Raw genomic sequence first — 20,031 nt, 5'->3', positions numbered from 1 at the left:
TTCACAGGTCACTTCAAACCATTCTCCAGCTCTACCAGAAAAAGATACAAGCACACATTTCTGGATATCTTTTCCCCATCTCTGGTCAGACCAGGACACACTGCTGTATCACGGGAATCACATTAAACCATGCTTTAACTCAACCGAAGACTTGTATTTTGTTATTTGAAGTGATACCAAATTCACTGGATTGGGCAGATTCGAAACTACTAATAAATTTTAAAAAACCCAGTATCTTTAGATAAAAACTAAAATATGGGGAAATTTTAGACTTGTTCAGTTACTTCATTTTGATAACTTCAAACAAAAATATTTTGTTTAGTAAAAATATTTTTTCAATGTTTTAAACATATTTTGTGTCTTTTCATTGTAAAGGCTTTTCTGTAATTCCAGGTTGGATCAAAGTTAGAGGGTACAAATAACCCCAAAACAATGCAAAGCAGCCATACATTTTTAATGTGATTTTAACCATGTAACTTATTCTAAACAGCTTAGAATTCTGGAAAAATGTGTCTAAGCCACGAGTAAAACAATCTGAGTTCAAAATGGTGGGGAGACACCTCTGTATCAGAGGGCTGCACATCTCGGTGCTGTGTTGGCCCGGACAAGACAGGGAACAGCTGGGTTAGGCAGGGAGCGATCTCAAAAGCTGCACAAGCTGTCCCTTGGAAGCTGTGGCCTTCTGCTGTCATTTTATGGGAAACGGGGGAGGGGACTTTGGGAATGGGAGCAGGAGGACATGTCCCTGCACAGCAAAGAATTCACTTCATCTGCCATCGTAGTTAGTCAGCAACTGAGTCTGTGCATCTTTGCTTGGGACTTGTGAATGGTTCTGCCTGTTCTTGCACTTTCTGCTTGGTAAAAACCAGCTCCTTTGCACAGCCCCACCTCATCAAAGCAATCAGGTTGTACCTAATTTAGCTCTGTGCTTGTTTTTGTTCGCTCACTTGTTTTTGACTTCTCTCAAACCCACTTACCTTTGTATGTAAGAGTTGTTCACTCCCCTGTGATCCAGATCATGGCTCAGAGTTGCTATCAGCAAAGCCAGTGTTTCTAAGTCAGTCAGTTTGCTCTGTAAGCAAAGAGTAATGCCAGAAGTGAGTTGGGGATTTATTTTGTACAATGTGTTTTACAGCTGCTTTCTAAATAATGAAAGCTGTTCTTAGTACAGTCAAAAGACAACTCAGTTTGGAAATGATTGATTTTATGTTTCTCCCAGGAAGATGTGTCTCCCAATGCTTGCCTTTCCCCTCAAACTAGAAAAAAAATTGAGTTATGTTCAATGCTGTTCAGACTCCAGAATCTAGGACATGAGAATTAGCAGGGAGAGAATCCAGTGTAGTTAAGAATAAACAATTTATGGAAATTGCAGTGGAGACTGTCAGGATTCCAAAAATAGCAGGCAAACTATCAGGATCATCAGAGATTGCTCGACCGCACACTGAGCAAAACTACCATGTCCATTCCAACAGAGAAGGAAGATGGATGTCCTTCCCTTGGTCTCTTTCAGCACCTTTTGTCATTTTCATTAGTGAGACAAAGATTTGAGAGGAAAGAAACGTCTCTTCCTCATTGCTATTGGGTTTTGGCCAACAAAGGGGATTTATTTATGCTCTCAGAAGTGCTTACTCTAAAGCAGTGCAAACCAACTAGTAACAACTGTCTGTAATCAAACTGAACAAGCATGTTTATTCAGAATGAACAGAAACATTCTGTTTCCTACAAGAATATAAAAACAAAACCTAAAGACATGTTTTGAAAGAATGTAGAATCAATATCTTACTTGAGGATCATCTAGCTCTGATCAGAATGATTAGGTTGTTTTTTAAATTAAGAGGTGTCTTTTTAAGTAGAAGGTTAAAAATTTGTTCAAAAGCATTGGAATAAACATTTAAGTATTTATTTCTATATTTTTATGTTCTGTTGTTTATCTAAAGCGGTACTCATTTCTGCATTTCATCTTTTGTTGAATATTTTAAGGAAACATCCTGAAAATGGGTCAGGCTTTTCTTCTCCACCTTTTTGACTTGCTTGTAGCACAAGCATTAACTTTGCAAAAGGTCATAACAGTGTACATGCCTTATTTGAGATATTCCCAATCGGGAACATCCAGATAACCATTTCCAGAGGATTTAACTGAAAGGGGGTACAAAACAACATGGGAGCAGTCTCACAAACCAAGCCCTCATAGCCAGAACTCTTCAGCAGAAGATTCCACTGGCAATACCATAGAATCATGAACATCTTACTAACGTGACAATCAGAGCTGTGCATCATTAGAGAATTTGTCTTAACAGAGGAACTGAAAATGTACCTGAATTTTCCCAGATTTCAGAGCAGCAAACATACACTGTGCTGTGTTAAAGGCGTGTCTCCAATTGTGATAAGCAACATTCTTCCGATAATTTTTCTTCACACTTAAAATCCATCTGCAGAGAACCTTTAAGAAACAGCATCACATAGATGTGTTTTCATAAGAAGAACAGACTTCTAATACATTCAAACTTTCTTAATCCCACTTGGAAACTCTTTTACTGAAAAAAAAATCCATTTAACTCAACTTGTAACTGTGAACGTAGATAAGAACAGGCTTACAACCACTAGTGCAGCTTCTCATTGAGTATTTAATACTTGTGGGTTTGGGTTTTATTGCTAATAGCTACATGTCAATGTCAGAAGCAGTGCTGTTAATTCAGAAACTGAGGTATGTTGAGCTAACTGGGAGAGAAAAATCCTTGTTTATAATGACATATTTGATAGAGAAAATTTATTTGGTTAGTTATTGAATCCTCTTAAGAGCTGTTTTGAAAATTAACAGGCAGCTTTTCCCTCCTATCAGCTTGTCAAAACCCAAGTGGAATTGGACTTTGGAAAGCAAGTAAGTATGACAGAAAGATTATTATACTGCTAGGTAGTTTCTTTTTTGTGCAGGAGGAAAGCATGTCTTGGACGTTTTACTCAACAGTATTAGAAATTGTAGGTTATAATTATATATACATACACATACATATACACATTTTTCCTGCCTTGTTTTGTTGTACAGAAGTGACAGGTATGAAGGTCAGGTAGTAATTTGATGTGGGGACATATTCCTTAAGGTTGTTGACCTTACTACAGAGGTGAAGCTAAATACTGGAATATTCAAGAGATCAGACTAGGTATTACTGTACTCCTTTTGGCCCTTGAACACTGCTAATCTAAATTGGTCTATAAACCGCTGATCTAGAAAATAAATACATGTTTTCTTTAACTAATGGGTTTGCCCATGAAGCTCTACAAATTAATCTTGCATTTTGATATGAATTTTGATGGTTTTGTTGAAAAGGTTATAAAGCAAAATTAAAGTATTTAAAAATGAAGGTTTCTACAAATAGATATTGTGTGCACTGAGGGGAAGAGGCTGAAGAGATTTTCTGTTTTACCTGTCTTGATCACCTCTGACAGATGTATTGCTAGAAACCTTCAGGGAAATTCCCACAGCCCACCTAAATTATCTGTTTCAGTCTTTCCTATCTCTGTAACTATAAAGTTCCCCCTAATCTCTAATCCATTCTTTTGTAGGGAAAGACTAAGATAGTAACTACCTCTTATGGACATAGTGAACAATGTTACTGTCCTCTTTGTAAGAGTTTTTCACTTCCTGAGAAGTTGCTGTCCTCTCCCCCCTCAGTATTCTGTTTTCCCGTCCATTAATCATAGACTGTAAAATTATTAATCCTTCCAAACTGAGGACAGACCCCAATACTTCATATACCTTCCTAGTTTGCTAATTACTCTTTAATACAGATGTCCAGTTGTATTTACTGTGGGATCATTTCACTACTCTGAATTCCTAATAATTAAGCTGTCTCTTTCTGGGGAGCAGCATTTGGCAGCAACCATACCTCATGTTTCATTTGGAAATTTTGCACCAGGTTGAGGTCTGTGAACATTCGAATTGTGCACAGCGTTGTTTCAAAGTCTGACAGCTCAAAATCGCTGAAGTAGAAGTCAGTCAGGTTGAGAGTTTGTGCAGATGGCACTACAGCAGCCTGGAGAAGAATGAGAGAACACAACTTAGCACTAGGGCAGAGAAAGCAGAACAAATACCTGCTTTTTCAACAGAGAAATTGAAAAGGAGACACTAAATTTTACCTTCACATGATACTGGAAACTGATGATTGCTTCTCATTTACTTCCCCTAGCCACTCTTGTTTACCTTATTACCTTGGATTTAACAAGCACTTTTCCATAGATCAAGAGAATAAGGATAGAATTACCTGGTCAGTCTGGTTATCTAAACCACCTGAGGCAATTGTAACCAAAAGTATTGATGATATTGGGAGAATGAGAAAACAAGGCAGTGGAGTTATATGCTTGTTTTTATGGATGTGCAGACAGCAAAATCTGTAACTGTTGACATTTTTCTAAAAATGGTGAGGAAAGAGATGTCAGTAAAACAGATTTGATAACCAAATCCACATTCAGCACGATGGGAGTCAACATGTCCACAGGCAGAGCTGTCTCAGGGCTAGAAACCTGAAAAATTAGAGTTCATCTGTGATCAGTAATCTTTAAAACGCATGGTCAATGGTTTTGGCGCGGTTTGTGTATAACCATAAACCTTCAATGTGAAATTTGAAATTACAAGGTACACAATACCGCCCCCCTCCCCCGATTTTTAAATCTGATTTTTTAATTGTCAGTAATATTTACATGTATTACATCCCTTTTCTAGTTATAAAATACAGGGTATTTATATTGGTTGCCCTTCAAAATAGCGGTGTTGAGGTTATGCTAAGTCTTAAATTAACTCTTATACTAACAAAATAAGTGCCAAATCTTATACTATAGAACAAAATTTAGTATAATTTTCTGCAGTAGAATAAAAGGTGGGGTTCTCAGTGCTACTACTTTAGAGCTGTTACACCTCAATATGAGTGTGATCCGAAGAAAATCAGGTAAATCTGAAATGGTGAAGGAAATAAAACCTATGTGTTTATCTTCCTCTTTGTAATTCTAGAGGAAAACATTTCTCTAGTGTGGGCAGCTGTGTCCCAGGAGGCTGAGGAACTGAGAAGAAAGCATTTGTCCTAATCTACAATATTAGTACATGTAACATGCAAATCCACTGAACTATGACTGCCAGCCTCTGTTGCATGTAAGTTTGCTGTCCTGTGTTTTGCGTGTCAGAATGAGGAAGTCACAGAAGATTATGAAAAAGAGTATTTACACAGGAAAAAAATGCACCATTCTTACATATTTCTTGTGCCAGTAATTTTGTGTCCCTCAGTTTGGATTCATGTGGTATTTCAGCTGTAAGCACACGAAAGGCCTGCGTGTTCAGTGGTAAGTAATGCAACTGTTCAGCAAAGTTACTGACAATTTTGAAAAACTGCAACTGCAGACTGATTTTTCACAAGTAAAGGGGCTGGAAGGACACAGAAGGAGCTCAAAAGAACACCTCATGCTTCACTTCATTCATAATTTATCTTTCCTTGATTTCCTGCCTTATATAGCCACAACAGTAAGTTTCATTTCAGCTGAGACATGAAAAACCTGCACTCTATAGCAGTTTGTAGCGTTGTTTAGCCAGATTAGATACTTCCTTTTTCACTTACTGAAGCCACTAGAGCCTTCTGCCTCCTGTTTTACAGTATGAAAGTTCATCAGCTATTTTAATTTCAAGTTATTGAGCTATGGTTTCTGTAAATACATTGGCAGCAAAAATAAGGCTATGGAAAATGTGGGACCACTGTGTGACAACTACAAAGAGTTTTGCTTTGTTTCATCTGCTTTGGATGATAAAACACAGGTTGCAGACAGCATCCAGGCTCAAAGAAGGTGACATGCAATAGGACATTTCTTCAGTATTTGGAAATGATGATTAAAGTAAAAAATTTGACTGCAGGCTATTCCATAAGGCAGATAATGAGTAGAATAGAATAGTGGCAGTTTGGAGAGCCCTGCTACCATCTTCTAGTCCAACTGCCTGTTAAGTATCTATTTTCAGATTATTTAGAAGCAAAACAGCAAAATGGTGTATCCAGAAAAAATTTTAAACTATTTTGGCCATCTTTATACAACAACATGAGTGCAAAAAATAAAAACTAAAATAAAAATTTTGTGAGTGCAAATAAAAAGGCCTGTGCTTGTGCTCTGGTATCACCTTAGAGAGCAGTGGTTGACACAGGCCAGGATTGTGCTAGGAAGCTGTGGACAGTTAAGCCGTGCAGGTGGACACTGGTCCAGTTCTGGGTTTGCCGTGGCTCTGTTTCATTGAGCAGTAAGGGTGCAACCACAAAGGTTTCATCACAAGCACTGAAGAGAAACCTTAGGAGAGGTGTTGCACTCTGGTCTTGTCACTGGCTCTTTATTGATGAGCAGCAGTGTGGTAAGACTGAAGTTCAAAAATCTGTGGGGCACTGCTCCAGAAACACCCTTAGTCTTATGTTGCTTGGCCAGACCAGTCCCATGCTACCCAGCTCATGTTCCCCTATGCCTTCCTTCCTCTCCCTCCTTCCACTTGTTTTCGTGCAGCAGGGGTGATGCTATTTCTCTGGAATACCTGCTGACGACCTGGAGAAACTAAGCACATGCTGTGCTTTGAAATGCACTTGAAATCCTAGCTGTAGTTATTCCTTAGGCAGTGGCTTCTAAACACAGAATTAAACATGAGCAGAACAGGACACTTAACAGAACAGCAATGATAAAAAAATTGTAACAATCATTGCATTAAAAAATTCAGTACAGAATTTTTACGTAAGGTCACAAAGCTGCACCCATACGTGAGATGTTTGAAAGGTACCACAGCTGTTAAGATATACAGCATTCACACTTAGCTGCAGAATGGAGAGTTCTCAACATTTTGCTTCTGGAATACTTATCATTATGAGTTTGATACTGACATTGCACCAGCTGTGACTGTCTCAGACTCCTGAGAAAAATTAGTCAGCACAGGTCTGGTTCTCACAGTGCTCTGGCCAGCCTGTATCTCTTACTGTAAGCACTGTAATATTTCCCTTTAATGTGATTCAGCGCAGGAGTCCATCAGTATAAGCTTCACTGTCATTTCTATTTCTGGAATGTGTGCTTCTGCCCCTTTAGGGATCACATCTGTGTACAGGACTGCTCTTGGCTGTTCTATTAAAGCATTATTTCTAAAGTAATAGTAAAAAATTCAATTACCACTGTTACCTGCAGCTCCCTCGTTTCCTCCTCAGCAGCAGAAGCGTGGTATGAGAGAACCTATGGGAAGAAAAAAGCAGCCCTTAGTACAAACAAGAGAGTGATGTGGTAACAAGGTACTTTTCCTAGAGCAGACTTTTCAGCATTTCTGCATTTGTTGATGAAATCTTCTGTCCATACAGCACCTGAGCCAGTTTTAGGGGGGCTCTCTGAATGCACATGGGGAGATACCTGCATCTTTTACAAATCTCCCACAGCACAGAATCTTCTAGAGATAATTAGGCCAAGAAAACATAAATAGTTTCTATACAAGAGCAATGAACTCTGATTTTCTCTTTGGAAAGTTTTCATGGCCCACTTTCAAAGACCAATAATACACGAAACATCTCTTATTACAAGCCTAATGTCATTGCCATTGTAATTCTTTCAGGACTTTATTCAGTCATAAAAGAAAGTTTTGCCCTAACAAACTTGGCACAAGAGTCTGAAAGACAATATATTCATTTTAAAAAAATAAGCTCATATTTTTTAGCTATTGAGAATGAATGACATGAAAATGTTAAGGAGTTTTTTTTTTTGTAAAGAACTCATCTTACATGCTAACCTATAATCTGGCTGGAACTGCTTATATTATCTATAAAAGTTTTATGGTAGGAGAGAGAATTGGTAATTTGCCATATAAGCAAATGATTTTGACAATAGTTTTACCAGCTTTTATTTATCATGACCTAATACAGGTTTATTTGAGAACTGTAATGTTTCTTTTAGAAGCTACAGGGCACATAATCCCATTTTAGGAGCTCTGCAAACACTCTGTTTACATAATGAATGTTAGGAGATCCAACAGCTACACATTTTTCACTTTCAGCTTCAAGTTATCACCTCTGAATAATTCAGCTTCTCAGACTAAAGCCCTCTAAAAGCTGTGAAGCTTAACAGTAACCAATTCAAAGGCTGGGACCAGATGATGTTCATCTTGCTACGGTTTGATGGAGTCTGAGGAAATTGCTGAAAACCTACAATAATGCTGCTGTTACTCCTCACACTGGTTTGTCTAAAGGACTGAGCCAAAATCATCACAAAAACCCTCAGTCAAGAAAAGGATGTCCCTTAATCTGCCAAACTGTTTCCTCTTCCTACGCGACAGAACGCACCCACTGTGCTGCCAGTGTGCAGCCTCATGGAGAGGAGAAGACGCCTCCAGCTCCCCACTAAATCTCAGGAGTGAAGTTAAGACACAATACCAAATTAAAGAGCCTGCTGGCAGAGTCAGAAACAAGCAGAACATTCCTGAGCAACTCAACAGCCCAAATGCTGCTCTCCTGAGGGACAACAATCTTTGTTCAGTGTCCCTGTGAGTAGCTGCATTAATGTGCAGAACAGACAGGGTCTGGGGCATATTAGGGTCTGTTTGGGGCTAATTAAGGACCACCAAGATTTTGGGCTCACCTCTAATGTCACCATCTGTTTGGCCATGGCTCTTTCTACAGCTTCGTACATCTGTGTGTTCTGGATCCCCAGGCCACAAAAGATGACGAATGCTTCCAGGAACTCCTCATCATTTCTGTTGAAAGCCTTGATTTTTCCTGAGTTTTCTTCCATCTTATTCACAAGCTGGCAAACCCCTATGTCAGGACACAGAAATGAAAAGTAATACTGCCAACATATCACCTATTGTATCATCAGGAATTAAGTTTAGGACAGATTAGCCTACAGTATAAACCACCAACATACATAAGTGACACATAGGAATGCTGTAGGATTTTCTTCCCCCCCCCTCCAAGTGTAATTTCAATGTATTATAAAAAAAAGTTAAAATATTATATATAGGTAGTAAATTCAAAAGTAGTTATTAGGATTTATAAACCAAAAATTTAGGGCTTTAGAGACTTGATTATCCTGTGAAATTCTAGGGTCGTTTTCATCCTAACTTTCATTATTAATAGTATTCTAGATTGATTTAATCCCTAAAGACAATTTGTCCTTTGGAGGCTAATTAAATTTTTGCAACCATGCCAAAAGAACATTTATGAAAGTCAGAACAGTGGTACACAGAGTTTTCGCTTCCTTATTTGAGCCAGTACTAGGATTTTTTTCAAGTAAATGAACTAAACAGGGAATACCCCAAGTTGAGGTTCAAAGCTGAAGTACACTCGCCCATTCTATGAGGATGGGCTTGAACTACAGCCTCTTCCAAACATGACTGAACTCCTTGAAAAGCATCTGACTGAATTCAGCTTGTTAGGTTCAGACTTGCTGATATTTACATTTGTTTATTTTTTGTTAAGAATTTCTGGCCTTTTCTGTGCATGTTGTTGAAGAAGTCTGATGGGTAACTTCTACCACACCTTGCTGCAGCTTAAATCCCTGACACCATTGTGAGCAGTGGGGAATTCAGACATACACCTCCCCTTAGTTTTACCTGGTAAGAAATCAGAGTATGAATTAAAGCAGCTGAATTATAAGAATATGTTGTCTTTGGCCAAAACTGCTTTGAGGGTGAGTACTGTCTTAGGGGAGCCCAAATGTTTTCTCACTCCCATGAGCATAAAGGCTGCATTTTCCTGGCCAAGTGCCAAGATATCCCAGCTGCAAATTAAAAATTCTGAAAAAATTTACCACATGTGCATCTTCCCTATTACAGTAGATAATAAAACTGAGGGAAAGAATGCATCAGCCACATATGCAACTGTGGTTTTAGAACAACGTTGGCCTCACAAGTAGAAGTTCTAATGTCTGGAGACAATGTAACACTATCCTGTTTCCAAACAATATTCTGTTTGGGGAACTTAGTATCAAGAATCTCCTCTAAAGAGATCAGTAAGATCACTATAGCTGTAGCTGTAAAGTGTTGTGGAAGGGATTGGGGTATCTGAATATTGCAAACAGGATTCTGAACCTTTATGGAATGAGATGGAAAGGAATGGAACATTGAATCACAGTAAAAAATATAGTCCCATCAAAAAAGGATTCATTCACATAAGGAACAAGATTAACTTTCCCTGGGAAAAAAGAAGCTGACTTTCAAAACTCTTTAGGAAACTCCTGTGAAACTGACTTTTAGATATCTGTTTAGTACAGTTTATGACATTATAATTATTTCCATAGCAACTGTGATGTAATGAACACAAGATTAAGACCCAACAGTGAATATGCCACAAAAGTTAAATTAATTCTTAAAAGACACAGTGTTTGCACATAAATGTGTCTTTAAAAAATAGAGAACTGCAGTGAATATACTGTGTATTAATTAAGGCTCTTTAACCTCTTTCAAAAACTTCCCCAAAGCACTGAGAGGTCCATTGATTACAAATAAAGGAACTCTAAAGTCTTTCATTGGGACATAGTTAGAAAATCACAGCAAGATTCTGTAAGGCTTTTACCACATACCTGAGAAATGTACAAGTCAGGAGAATAAAGTTCTTTTCATCTTTCTTGCTAGTACGATTTGCTTGGGTTTGATGTGGACAGTTTTTCCCACCCCCATACCACTTCCCAAATTCTGGTTTGGGGTATCCTAATCTTAAAAATAATTTTAAAAAGAAACCAGACATAATAATAGTCATACATGCTATGTAGTGTTGTAAAGGAACTTCTGGGTACTGTCCCAAAGACAACTTCTTAACCTTGCCCTATTAAATAACTGAACATGAGGCAGCTGTGAAGCCATAAAAGACTTCAAGGACATTTCCCAATGAGAATGACTCAGATTTGAAAAGCCCACCTAAATGGGTGGCCTGACTGAAAGTTTCAGTTTGAACTTTAACAGAAAAAAACCCAATCAGATGCCACTGTTTTATCAATAGCTCACAGCATGGTGAAATATCTCTAATTAAAGCTCCACAGTTCAGTCCTCATCTTGGTCTTCTAGGGTTTGTTGGAATATTTAAATGAAGTAATAAAACAACTTGTGAAAGAAGCTAATAACAAAACAAATTTCAGAGAACTCCATTAGATAAAGATGAGGTTTTTCTTTCTGCTTCAGATGTTAAAAAAAAAAAAAATCTGTCTTCACAAAAAAGGGATCTCATATTTACTCTATAAATTGGGCCATGCTGTTTTGCTATCTTTCTCAAAGAAAATTATTTGAAGACCATTAAAAAGGCATTCTTGGAACTCTCAATATTTACTTGCCAAATTTTGTAAAGCTGGTGAAATTGGATTCATGCTCCTATCTAAGAATCAGTATATTTTATTTTCTCTTTGCTTGTGGGACTTACTGATGCCAGGAACGAAGGTTGACACTCATTCTACTCTTTGGCAGCTTATTAGGTGAGCAATTTTTATTCAAGGTTGCAGTAGACTTATTAGTTGAAAACATGATAATTAAGGATCTTCTCTCCTGGCTTGAGATTGCATGTTGCTGTGGTTCTACTGTGGAGCACATGAATTTACCTATGAAATGTATAACATTATTTTTGTAAAGATACCTACCTATCACTTTATTCTTTTTCCCATTTTTTATTGGTGTACACAGCAAACTCTTTATGTTCTGACTTACATTTTCTGCATTGTCACTCTGTTAAACAAACAGAAAAACAGAGTTACCAGTTTTAAAGGCTGCTGTTCAGGTGGCTGAAGTGAAAAAGCTGTAGAGCTGGGCTCCACAACTACTCTTGGCTTACATCCTCCTTCAAAAAACAACCACGTGATCAACGAGTTTGCATACATACAAGAGGCAGGAAAACTACTACAGCTAGGTCAGCATTCTGCATTCTTCCCAAGACTTTGCAGCATGTCTCATGCTCCGAGAGAAGGAGGTTGAATTTATTTGGGGAGTGGAAGGATAGAACAAAATGATAATGCCTCCTTTTCAAACACCTGGGGAGAAGAGGCCAAAGCTCTGCTCTGGCTGCTCCAGGAATAACGTGGCAGTTGTTGAGAAGTACATTTGGTCCGATCTCTAACTGTATGTGACACCAAAAAAAATGGGCACACACTAATAATTCTGACCAAAAGGTTATCTTTTTTTTTTTTTTATATTGTTGCTCTGTGCTCTGGTGCTGTGCAAGGACTGTAGAGAGTATCTTGGCAGGATTTTCATGAGGCGAGTAAGCATGCTGTTGAATGTCCTCCAAAGACAGAGGCAAGCCAAGGTTTCCAGGGCACCGGCAACACCTGGGATTTCCCTCACGTCAGGGTGCATCAGCTTTTAAAACATTTATGCTACAGCCCTGCCTTGCCCTGCTCCTAGGCAGTAGTGCAAGTGCAGTCTCTGTGTTGCTGAAAAACATTATCCAGAATTCCTTCTAAAAGCACTATTACTTTCCTTTTATATGTTTCCTTTATATGTATAAGGTGTATTCCCAGGAAAAAACAAAAAAAAAAAAAAAAAAAAAAAAAATCAAATTAAATAAAACCCTACTGAACAGCCTGTTTCAGACAAACAGTTGTTTGGATGAATCTCAAGATATTAATTTTATTTTTAAATGTTTTCAAAATCATCACCTCTTTCTTTATTAATCTATACAGTATATCCATCAGATTCTGCCTGTACTTCCACAGTCCTGCAGTTAAGACAGGGTTAGTCCGAGAACTCAATTCCTGTGTTGCTCTGTCCCTCACAGAAACCCACTCCAGCACATCTAAGAAACCTTGCACAGGAAAAATAAGGGAAACAACACAGCTCCCCACCATGAGCCTGCCCCTTCTCTCCACTTACTGGAACAATCACACTGAGCACTGTCTTTTCTGAGACTTTTGTTGTGTATCACAAAGCAAATTCTGGCAAAAAGCTATCTGCTGACAATAGTAGCTCTTCTCCCTCTCATTACTCTCTCGTCAACACACTTAAACATAATAGTAAGAACAGATATCTGTCTAATTTCTGCATTGAAAATACAGGAAAATATATAATTTAAAGTTTGCTTTTTGTTGATGATGACCATAAAGGCAACCTGACTGGAAACCAAGCCTAGCCAAGTGACCTTCCCTCCTCAGTCTCCAGAATCCCTGTGCTCAGTCATCCACCACACCACCAGCTCGCACTTGAGGAAGCGTGAAGCAAAAGCTCCCAAAGAAAAGTGAAGTTGATCCATCTCCACTACAGCAAAGAACTTGCAATTATAACATTAATCTTTGCCAGAACAAGGAAGGAAAGCAAAGGATAAAAGGGAAGGAACTTCTGAGAGTCTCCTAACACTCACTGTGTGTTTGCACCATTTTAACTGGGGACACTACCCTGGCAGAAATAATAAGGGTAAAGCAAAAAAGGTTTGAAAGGTAAACAGGAAAACATTTTCCATTTCTGAATTTCAAACCTAAGCTTATTTGACTTACCGTCCATGGAAATCTTCTGTCTTTGCAGACATCTGGGATGTTGAGTGGCTCCATCGTATTCTTGACATACTGAGCATACATGTAATTGATTTTGTTTGTGTCATAGTCCCTGAAGGATACAACATTATTATTATGTGCTTAGCACAAAAGTGAGTCATTTCATTATGCCAGGCAGGTAATAGTAGTATCCTTCTCATATCAGAAAAGGATATACAGATACAACATGGAGTTCAAATCCTGTATCCTAATCCAGCTGTCATCACAAAACTGCAGCATGGATTGGCGCATGCTTTCCACCATTTCTTTAATGTTCAACAGCATTAACACTGAACTTCAAACTGAAGAAATAAACAATTCCCTACAGTTTACACAGATGAAGGATAAAGAATGAACAGCTGGGTTTATATTGAAATAAATAGAACTATTTGAAAACAAACTGCATTCACAAATTTGATACTCTTGAAAAACCAGTACTGGGTGAAATTCACATATTAGTTCAAGAGAGTGCAGCAGGTATCACTTGTGGATTTTCTGCTTCTAAGTTAATTTCAAATTTGTTCTAAAAGTGAAGGGACAATCAGTCACATGGAGGCTCTGTTATTGAAATAGAACTGTCTATACCAAATCAGGACATAAAGTATCTTTACAGAATCACTCATCTCCACTTTTTTAGCCACAATTTATTTAAGGTATTTTAATTCTCTTAGACCCTTTGCCTGCCTTGGAGAAGGACATATGTCTTAATTATAAACCTATTCCCATCAAGCTCCTGTAGTTTCCCTCCAACATTTGACTTTACTTTTGTTAACCTCCTGGTGTAAGGATGTTCCTGTGGAAGGTATCTTTTCAGCTTTATACCGGCTAGCGCTTGTATTTCAATGCCTTAGAAAGCCTCGAGCAGCCTTGAGAGGTAGCAAGGGCGATCTAGCACTTTAGTAGCTCTAGAATTGGTACCTGAATCAGCTGCAGAGCAAATACCATCAGCAGAAGCAAAGAGGGAGAAATATAGCTCCCTGCCCGCTCAATTCCCTGCAGTTAGAAGCTTTCAAATGAGACAGACAACCAGAGATGTTCACAGGAAAGTCGCTGAGCTGGGAGAGAGAGAGCGGAGCCTCCCCTCGCCCATCTTTTATTCGGAGAAGGGGAAAGGGGAGGACTGGGGGCGGACCCGGGGTGACCGGCCAGTCACACACTGCTAAAGAGTCTGAGTTACATTTGGCTTTGCCCGCGCTTGGAACAAAGGAGCTCGGAGCACATGTCTTTGGGAGGGGGGAGGGGAAGCTCGGAACAGGCAGCAACATGTTCCAGGACTGGAGGAGAGGAATTATTCTTTCATTATTTCATACATACAAGGCAATGCCCCACAATTCTGAAAAACAGTCTGATTTGGGGTTTGATTCAGTGCCCTTGATTCCATAACAAGCCTGAAATTTTCTATTATGTAAAATAATACTTCCCATCTAATCCATGTCATCATATTTCTGCTCTTGCCTGAAATTGTGCCCTTCAAGCATAGCAGAAGTTGTAAGTTCAATGGTTGACACACAGTGCAGTCCTTGGCATATAATTGTGCTGTCTTATGAAGAAGGGTCTGATAGGCAAGTAAGCCTCCAAGATTTCTCTCGCTTATCAGTTATGAGAAAGAATTTCCTGGTGGCCCATGCAAGCAGTTAATAACATTTTGAGTCCATTAACTAGCAACCATAAAAGGGCTAATGAGGAGGAAGGCTTCATTCTTACAGAGTAGAAGAGGACTAAAAAAGAATTTTCTTTTACATCCTGTGATCCTGTCGGGCTGTTGTACAGCCGTACTTTCTGGTTGAACAGCGTCTAAAACTGTAGCACAGCTCAACAGCTTTTAGTTGCTCAAGTCACACACTTTGGACATCATTTTCTAATATAGGGAATTAAACTTAGTATAATAAATATTTACTGCAAAACAACATCAAAGGGGGTCAGAAAAATCTGTTTCCTCCCTGCACAAAATATCCCTGGTAGAGCATTTTATATACAACTGTGTTTCTTTCTGACAGTATTTGAAACAACTGTTTTTGATGACAGAGACAGTAATTTTCAAACTTCAATACACAATTCAGGCTAACTTTGGGAACTATTTTATCTGTGTATTTTAATTCAGCTGTTTTTCTCTTTTTTTTACTCCCAGTTGAACTCCTTAGTGGTTTCCCAAAGATGAGTGAGTTAGAACTTTAGGACTTTAGTCTCAATTTAGTCAGACATTTCCTTGAGTCATCTTCCTTATCTGTGAGATGAAGATCACGATTAAAATGATTGATTAAAAGCATTATTTTGGTTAGTATCTCCTAATTTGCATATGTCTCCTCTACAATAGTCATCCATGCTGATTTCTTTGAGATCAGTTTTAGAGCAGCTCATCTGTACATCTCCATATCTTAGCCTTGAAATACCAATATGTTCTTAAGACTGGCAAAGCGAAGAGATCAAGCCCTACTCCTGTTCAGTGGGACCTTTTTAAGGCAAGAGAGTTGGTCTATGCCCACTTCAGAGGAAAACCTGCTCTATAAAAGTAGCAGTAATACATGGGATCCAGTTGAAATAAGTCTGTTACTATGAAAAGAATATTAAAAGCATAGTTTCTTCAGCATTCTCCTGGGATGAACAGAAGCCTGAATTAATTGGTTTACCTCTTGAGATTTTCAGCTGAATCTTCTAATTCCTCAGATTCCATGTGAAAGACACTAGAAAATGTATCCTGGAATACCAAGAGGATGTTTGAATACGCAGGTCTGTAAGGTTGTCATTATTTAGACTAGTATTATTCATTAAACCCTTGCTGCACTTATCGAGACATTCTGTACTAAAGACAAGTGTAAAATTATTTAGCTTCATTTCACATCTATCATCAAGCATACTGGATCCTACCATAAGAATATCTTTTGATAGAACTTTAAATATCACTGAAGTGTTTTGAATCCCTACCAGTGACCCAGAGAAGAAATGCCAGTATTTCTGAGTGGTGCCAAATTTATATGTCAGCACAGAAATTCTTTAATTACACAAAGGCCAAAACCTCTCATGTCAACACCCAACCTGAGCAGATGCCATGAAAGAAAAGACCAAGGTTGAAAAGACAACAGAACATATGAGAATGGAGGGAAGCCCACCCCACTCCCAGGCAATGGACACTTCTGCTTTCAGACAAAATAAACATACTCACAGGACAGTCTTCATCCACTATGAAGATGGTACACCTCTGCACCTGCATGAAAGATATTATAGTGGCTGCTATCTTCTTCAGGATTACTTCCAAAGACTGCTGCTCTTCAAAAATCAGGCTGGCAAGGTCAAGAAGCACCTGAAGAAAAGATCATTTGTGAGGGTTTGACTAATCGTGATTTATGCAGTAATTATCATTACTAATGTCTTTGAGTCTTGTGCTCTCCCCTGAGTCAGGGATGCCAATGTTTTATGTCTGTGACCAAAAGCAGATTTTGGCTCTCACACAGATTGCAAGGTAACAGTCAATACTAGCCAATTTGACACTTTTTGTGGAAGAATTAAATAGCACAGTTAGCTGTCTGATGTTTTCGGTCAGAGAGGCAGAAGAGATTTTGGCATTAATAGGTCAAATGAAACCTTAGAAATCCAGACAATACAGTTACTTGTCCACAGGAAACCTATTTTCCTATGGCTCATGTGTGCCTTCTCAAACCAGTGTTATTTACATTTTTTTAAGACTTCTGACACAATTATTCTCTGGTGTAATTCTAACAGATCCTAATGAACTCATGTGGTGAAAACATCATACAGTCTGCTGTATTTCGAAGCTGCTGTTGAAGGCCTTAGCTGCTCAGATGTGCTCTTTTTTTTTTTTTCCTCACAAGAAACATAATTAATAAATTATCCAAATTTGTACCAATTTGCCAACACTGATAATCACTTGGAAACTTAGACCTACCGGAAAAGAATTTAAAACACTAGACTATGTGACACTAAATTTAAAAGACTAGACTATGTCTTTTCTCCAAAACATTATCACATCATATAGGTCAGGCATATTCAGCCATAAAGGCCATGGCATTAATAACCACCATTACACAGTTGGTTCCAAAGCAGAGCTCTAGCAATCTGAAGGAAATTCACTTTTCCCTCTGATCATTACTGAAAATATGGTTGGTGACGGTTACAGTGGTAATAGCTGAAAAGAACAGTCCGCATGACCTCTGCTATTCCATAGGGATAATCCTGCGTGAAATTCCTGGAGAGTGACACCTCTGGTTGTTTAATACATATGGTGAACCACAGGATAACTTCAGTCAATATCAAGTATATTAACATGGAATGAATTTTCTGACATCTGGCTTTACCTGCTTCCCCATGACAGGCCATTTCTCACAGCCCAGGCTGGAATGTGCCCAGCCTCTTCCCAGTGCAGCTCCTGAGAGCTTTATCACAGACACACAGCATTCAGTTACAGGGATTAAAAGCAGCCAAGGAGTAACTACCACATCAGAAACAGGAAGAGGAGGCACTGATCACTTGCAAACCCTCCTAATTTCTGCATCCCTGGGACAAACCTGTTGGCCATACCTGATTGCGCCTGTTCTCGAGCAGAGACGTCTCGTACAACTGAGCGTTGTGAAGAACAATTCCACAAAATGCCAAATATGCAGCAAAATCCTGGAGACAAATTAACATCAGCATCTCACAGAGATAATGTTCCACAGCATCTTAACTCTATTCAAAGATAAGCTACTGCAACATTTTGTTTTCACTCTGAAGTATTAATTGATATTTTTGTTATTTTTGGCAATTGCACATTCAGGGTCTGGGTTTTTTTCAGCTACTCAATTTCTTATTTGCTCAAGAATCCCTTCTTTTTTTAAGCTAAAATCTGAAGATCATTATCTTGGTGCAAGTAGGGTTCATCTAAAATCCAGCTTAAAGGAATAAATAATTTTGCTGCAATGCATATTTTATCTAGAAAAACTGACCACAGACAACTCTCTTAGGGAATTCAATCTCTTGGGAAGTGAAAACAAAAATTTGCTGTCATAGCAAACCCACAGTTTTTTCCTCATTCAGGATAGAATTAATTCTGATAGCCTGAAGATACTCAGTGTACATTTTGTTTTAAAGGGGAAGTTTTCAAAGAGAAGGGGTGAATTCTGATTCTTTTATTGCTGATTGTTAAGCCAACTTCTTCAGCCTGAGCACAGCCTGGTTTTTGCCCCACCAGTCTGAACATGAAGTCTGGAAATTTTTGGAAAGCAACTGCATTGGGAGAATTAGGAATCTGTTCTACTGTCTGCTCTTCTGCTTCTCTGATATATTGTTCATAATTTATCTAAAGCTTTTCTTTTCCTGAAAATGCTATACTAAGAAGTGACATGGTATTTAAAAGAGAATCACTCTACAAATTTTAATATTCAAATTATGTTTGGTGGGTCAAAAATTATTATTATTGCCAGGTTAAAAATTATGTCCATTAAAAGTTTCACAATGCATTTCAGAAGAGTAAGCCTGTGTTTCAGAGATATATGACAGACAACATGGTGATCCAGAAGTTAAATTATTTCACATCCACATTTCTCATGGCCTCATAAAGAAAAAAAATGTGCAGTATTTCCAGGAATGTTTACCTTCTCAGAGATGTTTAATTTTTAATAATGTAAAAATTTCTGAGCAGCAGGAAGATTAAAAACATATCCATCCCCTTCCCCTATGAAAACAGAAGAGACGTAAACATGCAGCTTTTATACCTTTTCATCTTGTTCAGTAAAAGTGCCACCAATTCCAGATTTCTTGTTGATTGCTTGAGCCACACCAACAACCTAGTGTATTCAAAATAGAGAAATTAGTTAATTTTTAGGAGTCTGTAATTGGATTCCATTTCTAGGCATATGTATATAAGATAATAAATGATCATTACATGTATTTGCTTGGTTGACTATTAAATGAAATTGTTAGTATAATAAATGGCTCTCTCTCAGGCATAAACACTTCATAGATTACAGGATTTCAAGACGTTAGCTTTTTCCTAATATAATTCTGTGTTTCCATTCCTTTTGAGACAAAGTATTATTAATCTGACAAAGTATATGCGAAGCTTTTAGATCTTTTCGGGTTTTTTGGCATGACTACAACAAGTGATAGAAAAAGCTGCAAAGAACTTCCTTTGTTTGAGGTCCAAGCAGTGCAAAACCAATTCAAGGTGTTAATGATGGTATCTTTTTCATCTTGCTTTTTTGGGATAAACAGTATCAGAGGAAACTCTGTGGTGTGCATGTTTAAAAAGTTATATTTAACTATTAATGGTTAAAGTTGTAACTGCTAAACTGATGGAAGACATGTGGTTTCATTTTTGTAATGGAAAAGAAGACAATTTACTATCTCTCAGCCTAGCATTCCCAAAATACTGATGCTGTAAGTAAGGCCATTGTTCTTTAACATGAATCACTGCCAACTGTGGGCTCAAAAATGTCTGAAATAAAGCTTCGCTGTCAGCTCCATTCCATACAACCCAATTTTTCCCACAGTCAACCTCTCATTTACTTCAGTGAGGAATATTTCTCATCCAGTGAACTTCCTTTCTGCAGTAACAAT

At 38.2% G+C, this 20,031-nt stretch overlaps 1 protein-coding gene and 1 long non-coding RNA gene across 11 annotated transcripts in view; one reads left to right on the top strand and one right to left on the bottom strand.

Annotated features, from left to right (window-relative positions):
• LOC121674258 overlaps nucleotides 1-20,031 on the top strand; it is a 116,202-nt gene that overhangs the window by 19,698 nt on the left and 76,473 nt on the right. The gene's annotated exons all lie outside the window — the stretch shown is intronic.
• Nucleotides 1-20,031, bottom strand: part of PDE5A (phosphodiesterase 5A) — a 107,291-nt gene that overhangs the window by 11,706 nt on the left and 75,554 nt on the right. For 8 of the 9 annotated variants that reach the window (XM_042048475.1, XM_042048478.1, XM_042048479.1 and 5 more), the window contains 11 exons: nucleotides 19,188-19,259; nucleotides 18,016-18,105; nucleotides 16,643-16,780; nucleotides 16,110-16,177; nucleotides 13,447-13,555; nucleotides 11,602-11,686; nucleotides 8,617-8,792; nucleotides 7,168-7,227; nucleotides 3,885-4,031; nucleotides 2,315-2,440; nucleotides 978-1,072 (listed from right to left, as the gene is read on the bottom strand). In XM_042048475.1, coding sequence (XP_041904409.1) covers nucleotides 978-1,072; nucleotides 2,315-2,440; nucleotides 3,885-4,031; nucleotides 7,168-7,227; nucleotides 8,617-8,792; nucleotides 11,602-11,686; nucleotides 13,447-13,555; nucleotides 16,110-16,177; nucleotides 16,643-16,780; nucleotides 18,016-18,105; nucleotides 19,188-19,259 — 1,166 coding nt within the window. The remainder of the gene's footprint in view (nucleotides 1-977; nucleotides 1,073-2,314; nucleotides 2,441-3,884; nucleotides 4,032-7,167; nucleotides 7,228-8,616; nucleotides 8,793-11,601; nucleotides 11,687-13,446; nucleotides 13,556-16,109; nucleotides 16,178-16,642; nucleotides 16,781-18,015; nucleotides 18,106-19,187; nucleotides 19,260-20,031) is intronic. The other variant, XM_042048476.1, reaches the window with a different exon arrangement.

This window comes from Corvus kubaryi, unplaced genomic scaffold (genome assembly GCF_017639235.1).
Source record: "Corvus kubaryi isolate FWS band 111438036 unplaced genomic scaffold, C.kubaryi_AGA036_p1.0 67, whole genome shotgun sequence".
NCBI classification, from domain to species: domain Eukaryota; kingdom Metazoa; phylum Chordata; class Aves; order Passeriformes; family Corvidae; genus Corvus; species Corvus kubaryi.
The sequence above is the reverse complement of the archived record's forward strand: the minus strand, read 5'-3'. Positions and strand labels throughout refer to the sequence as shown.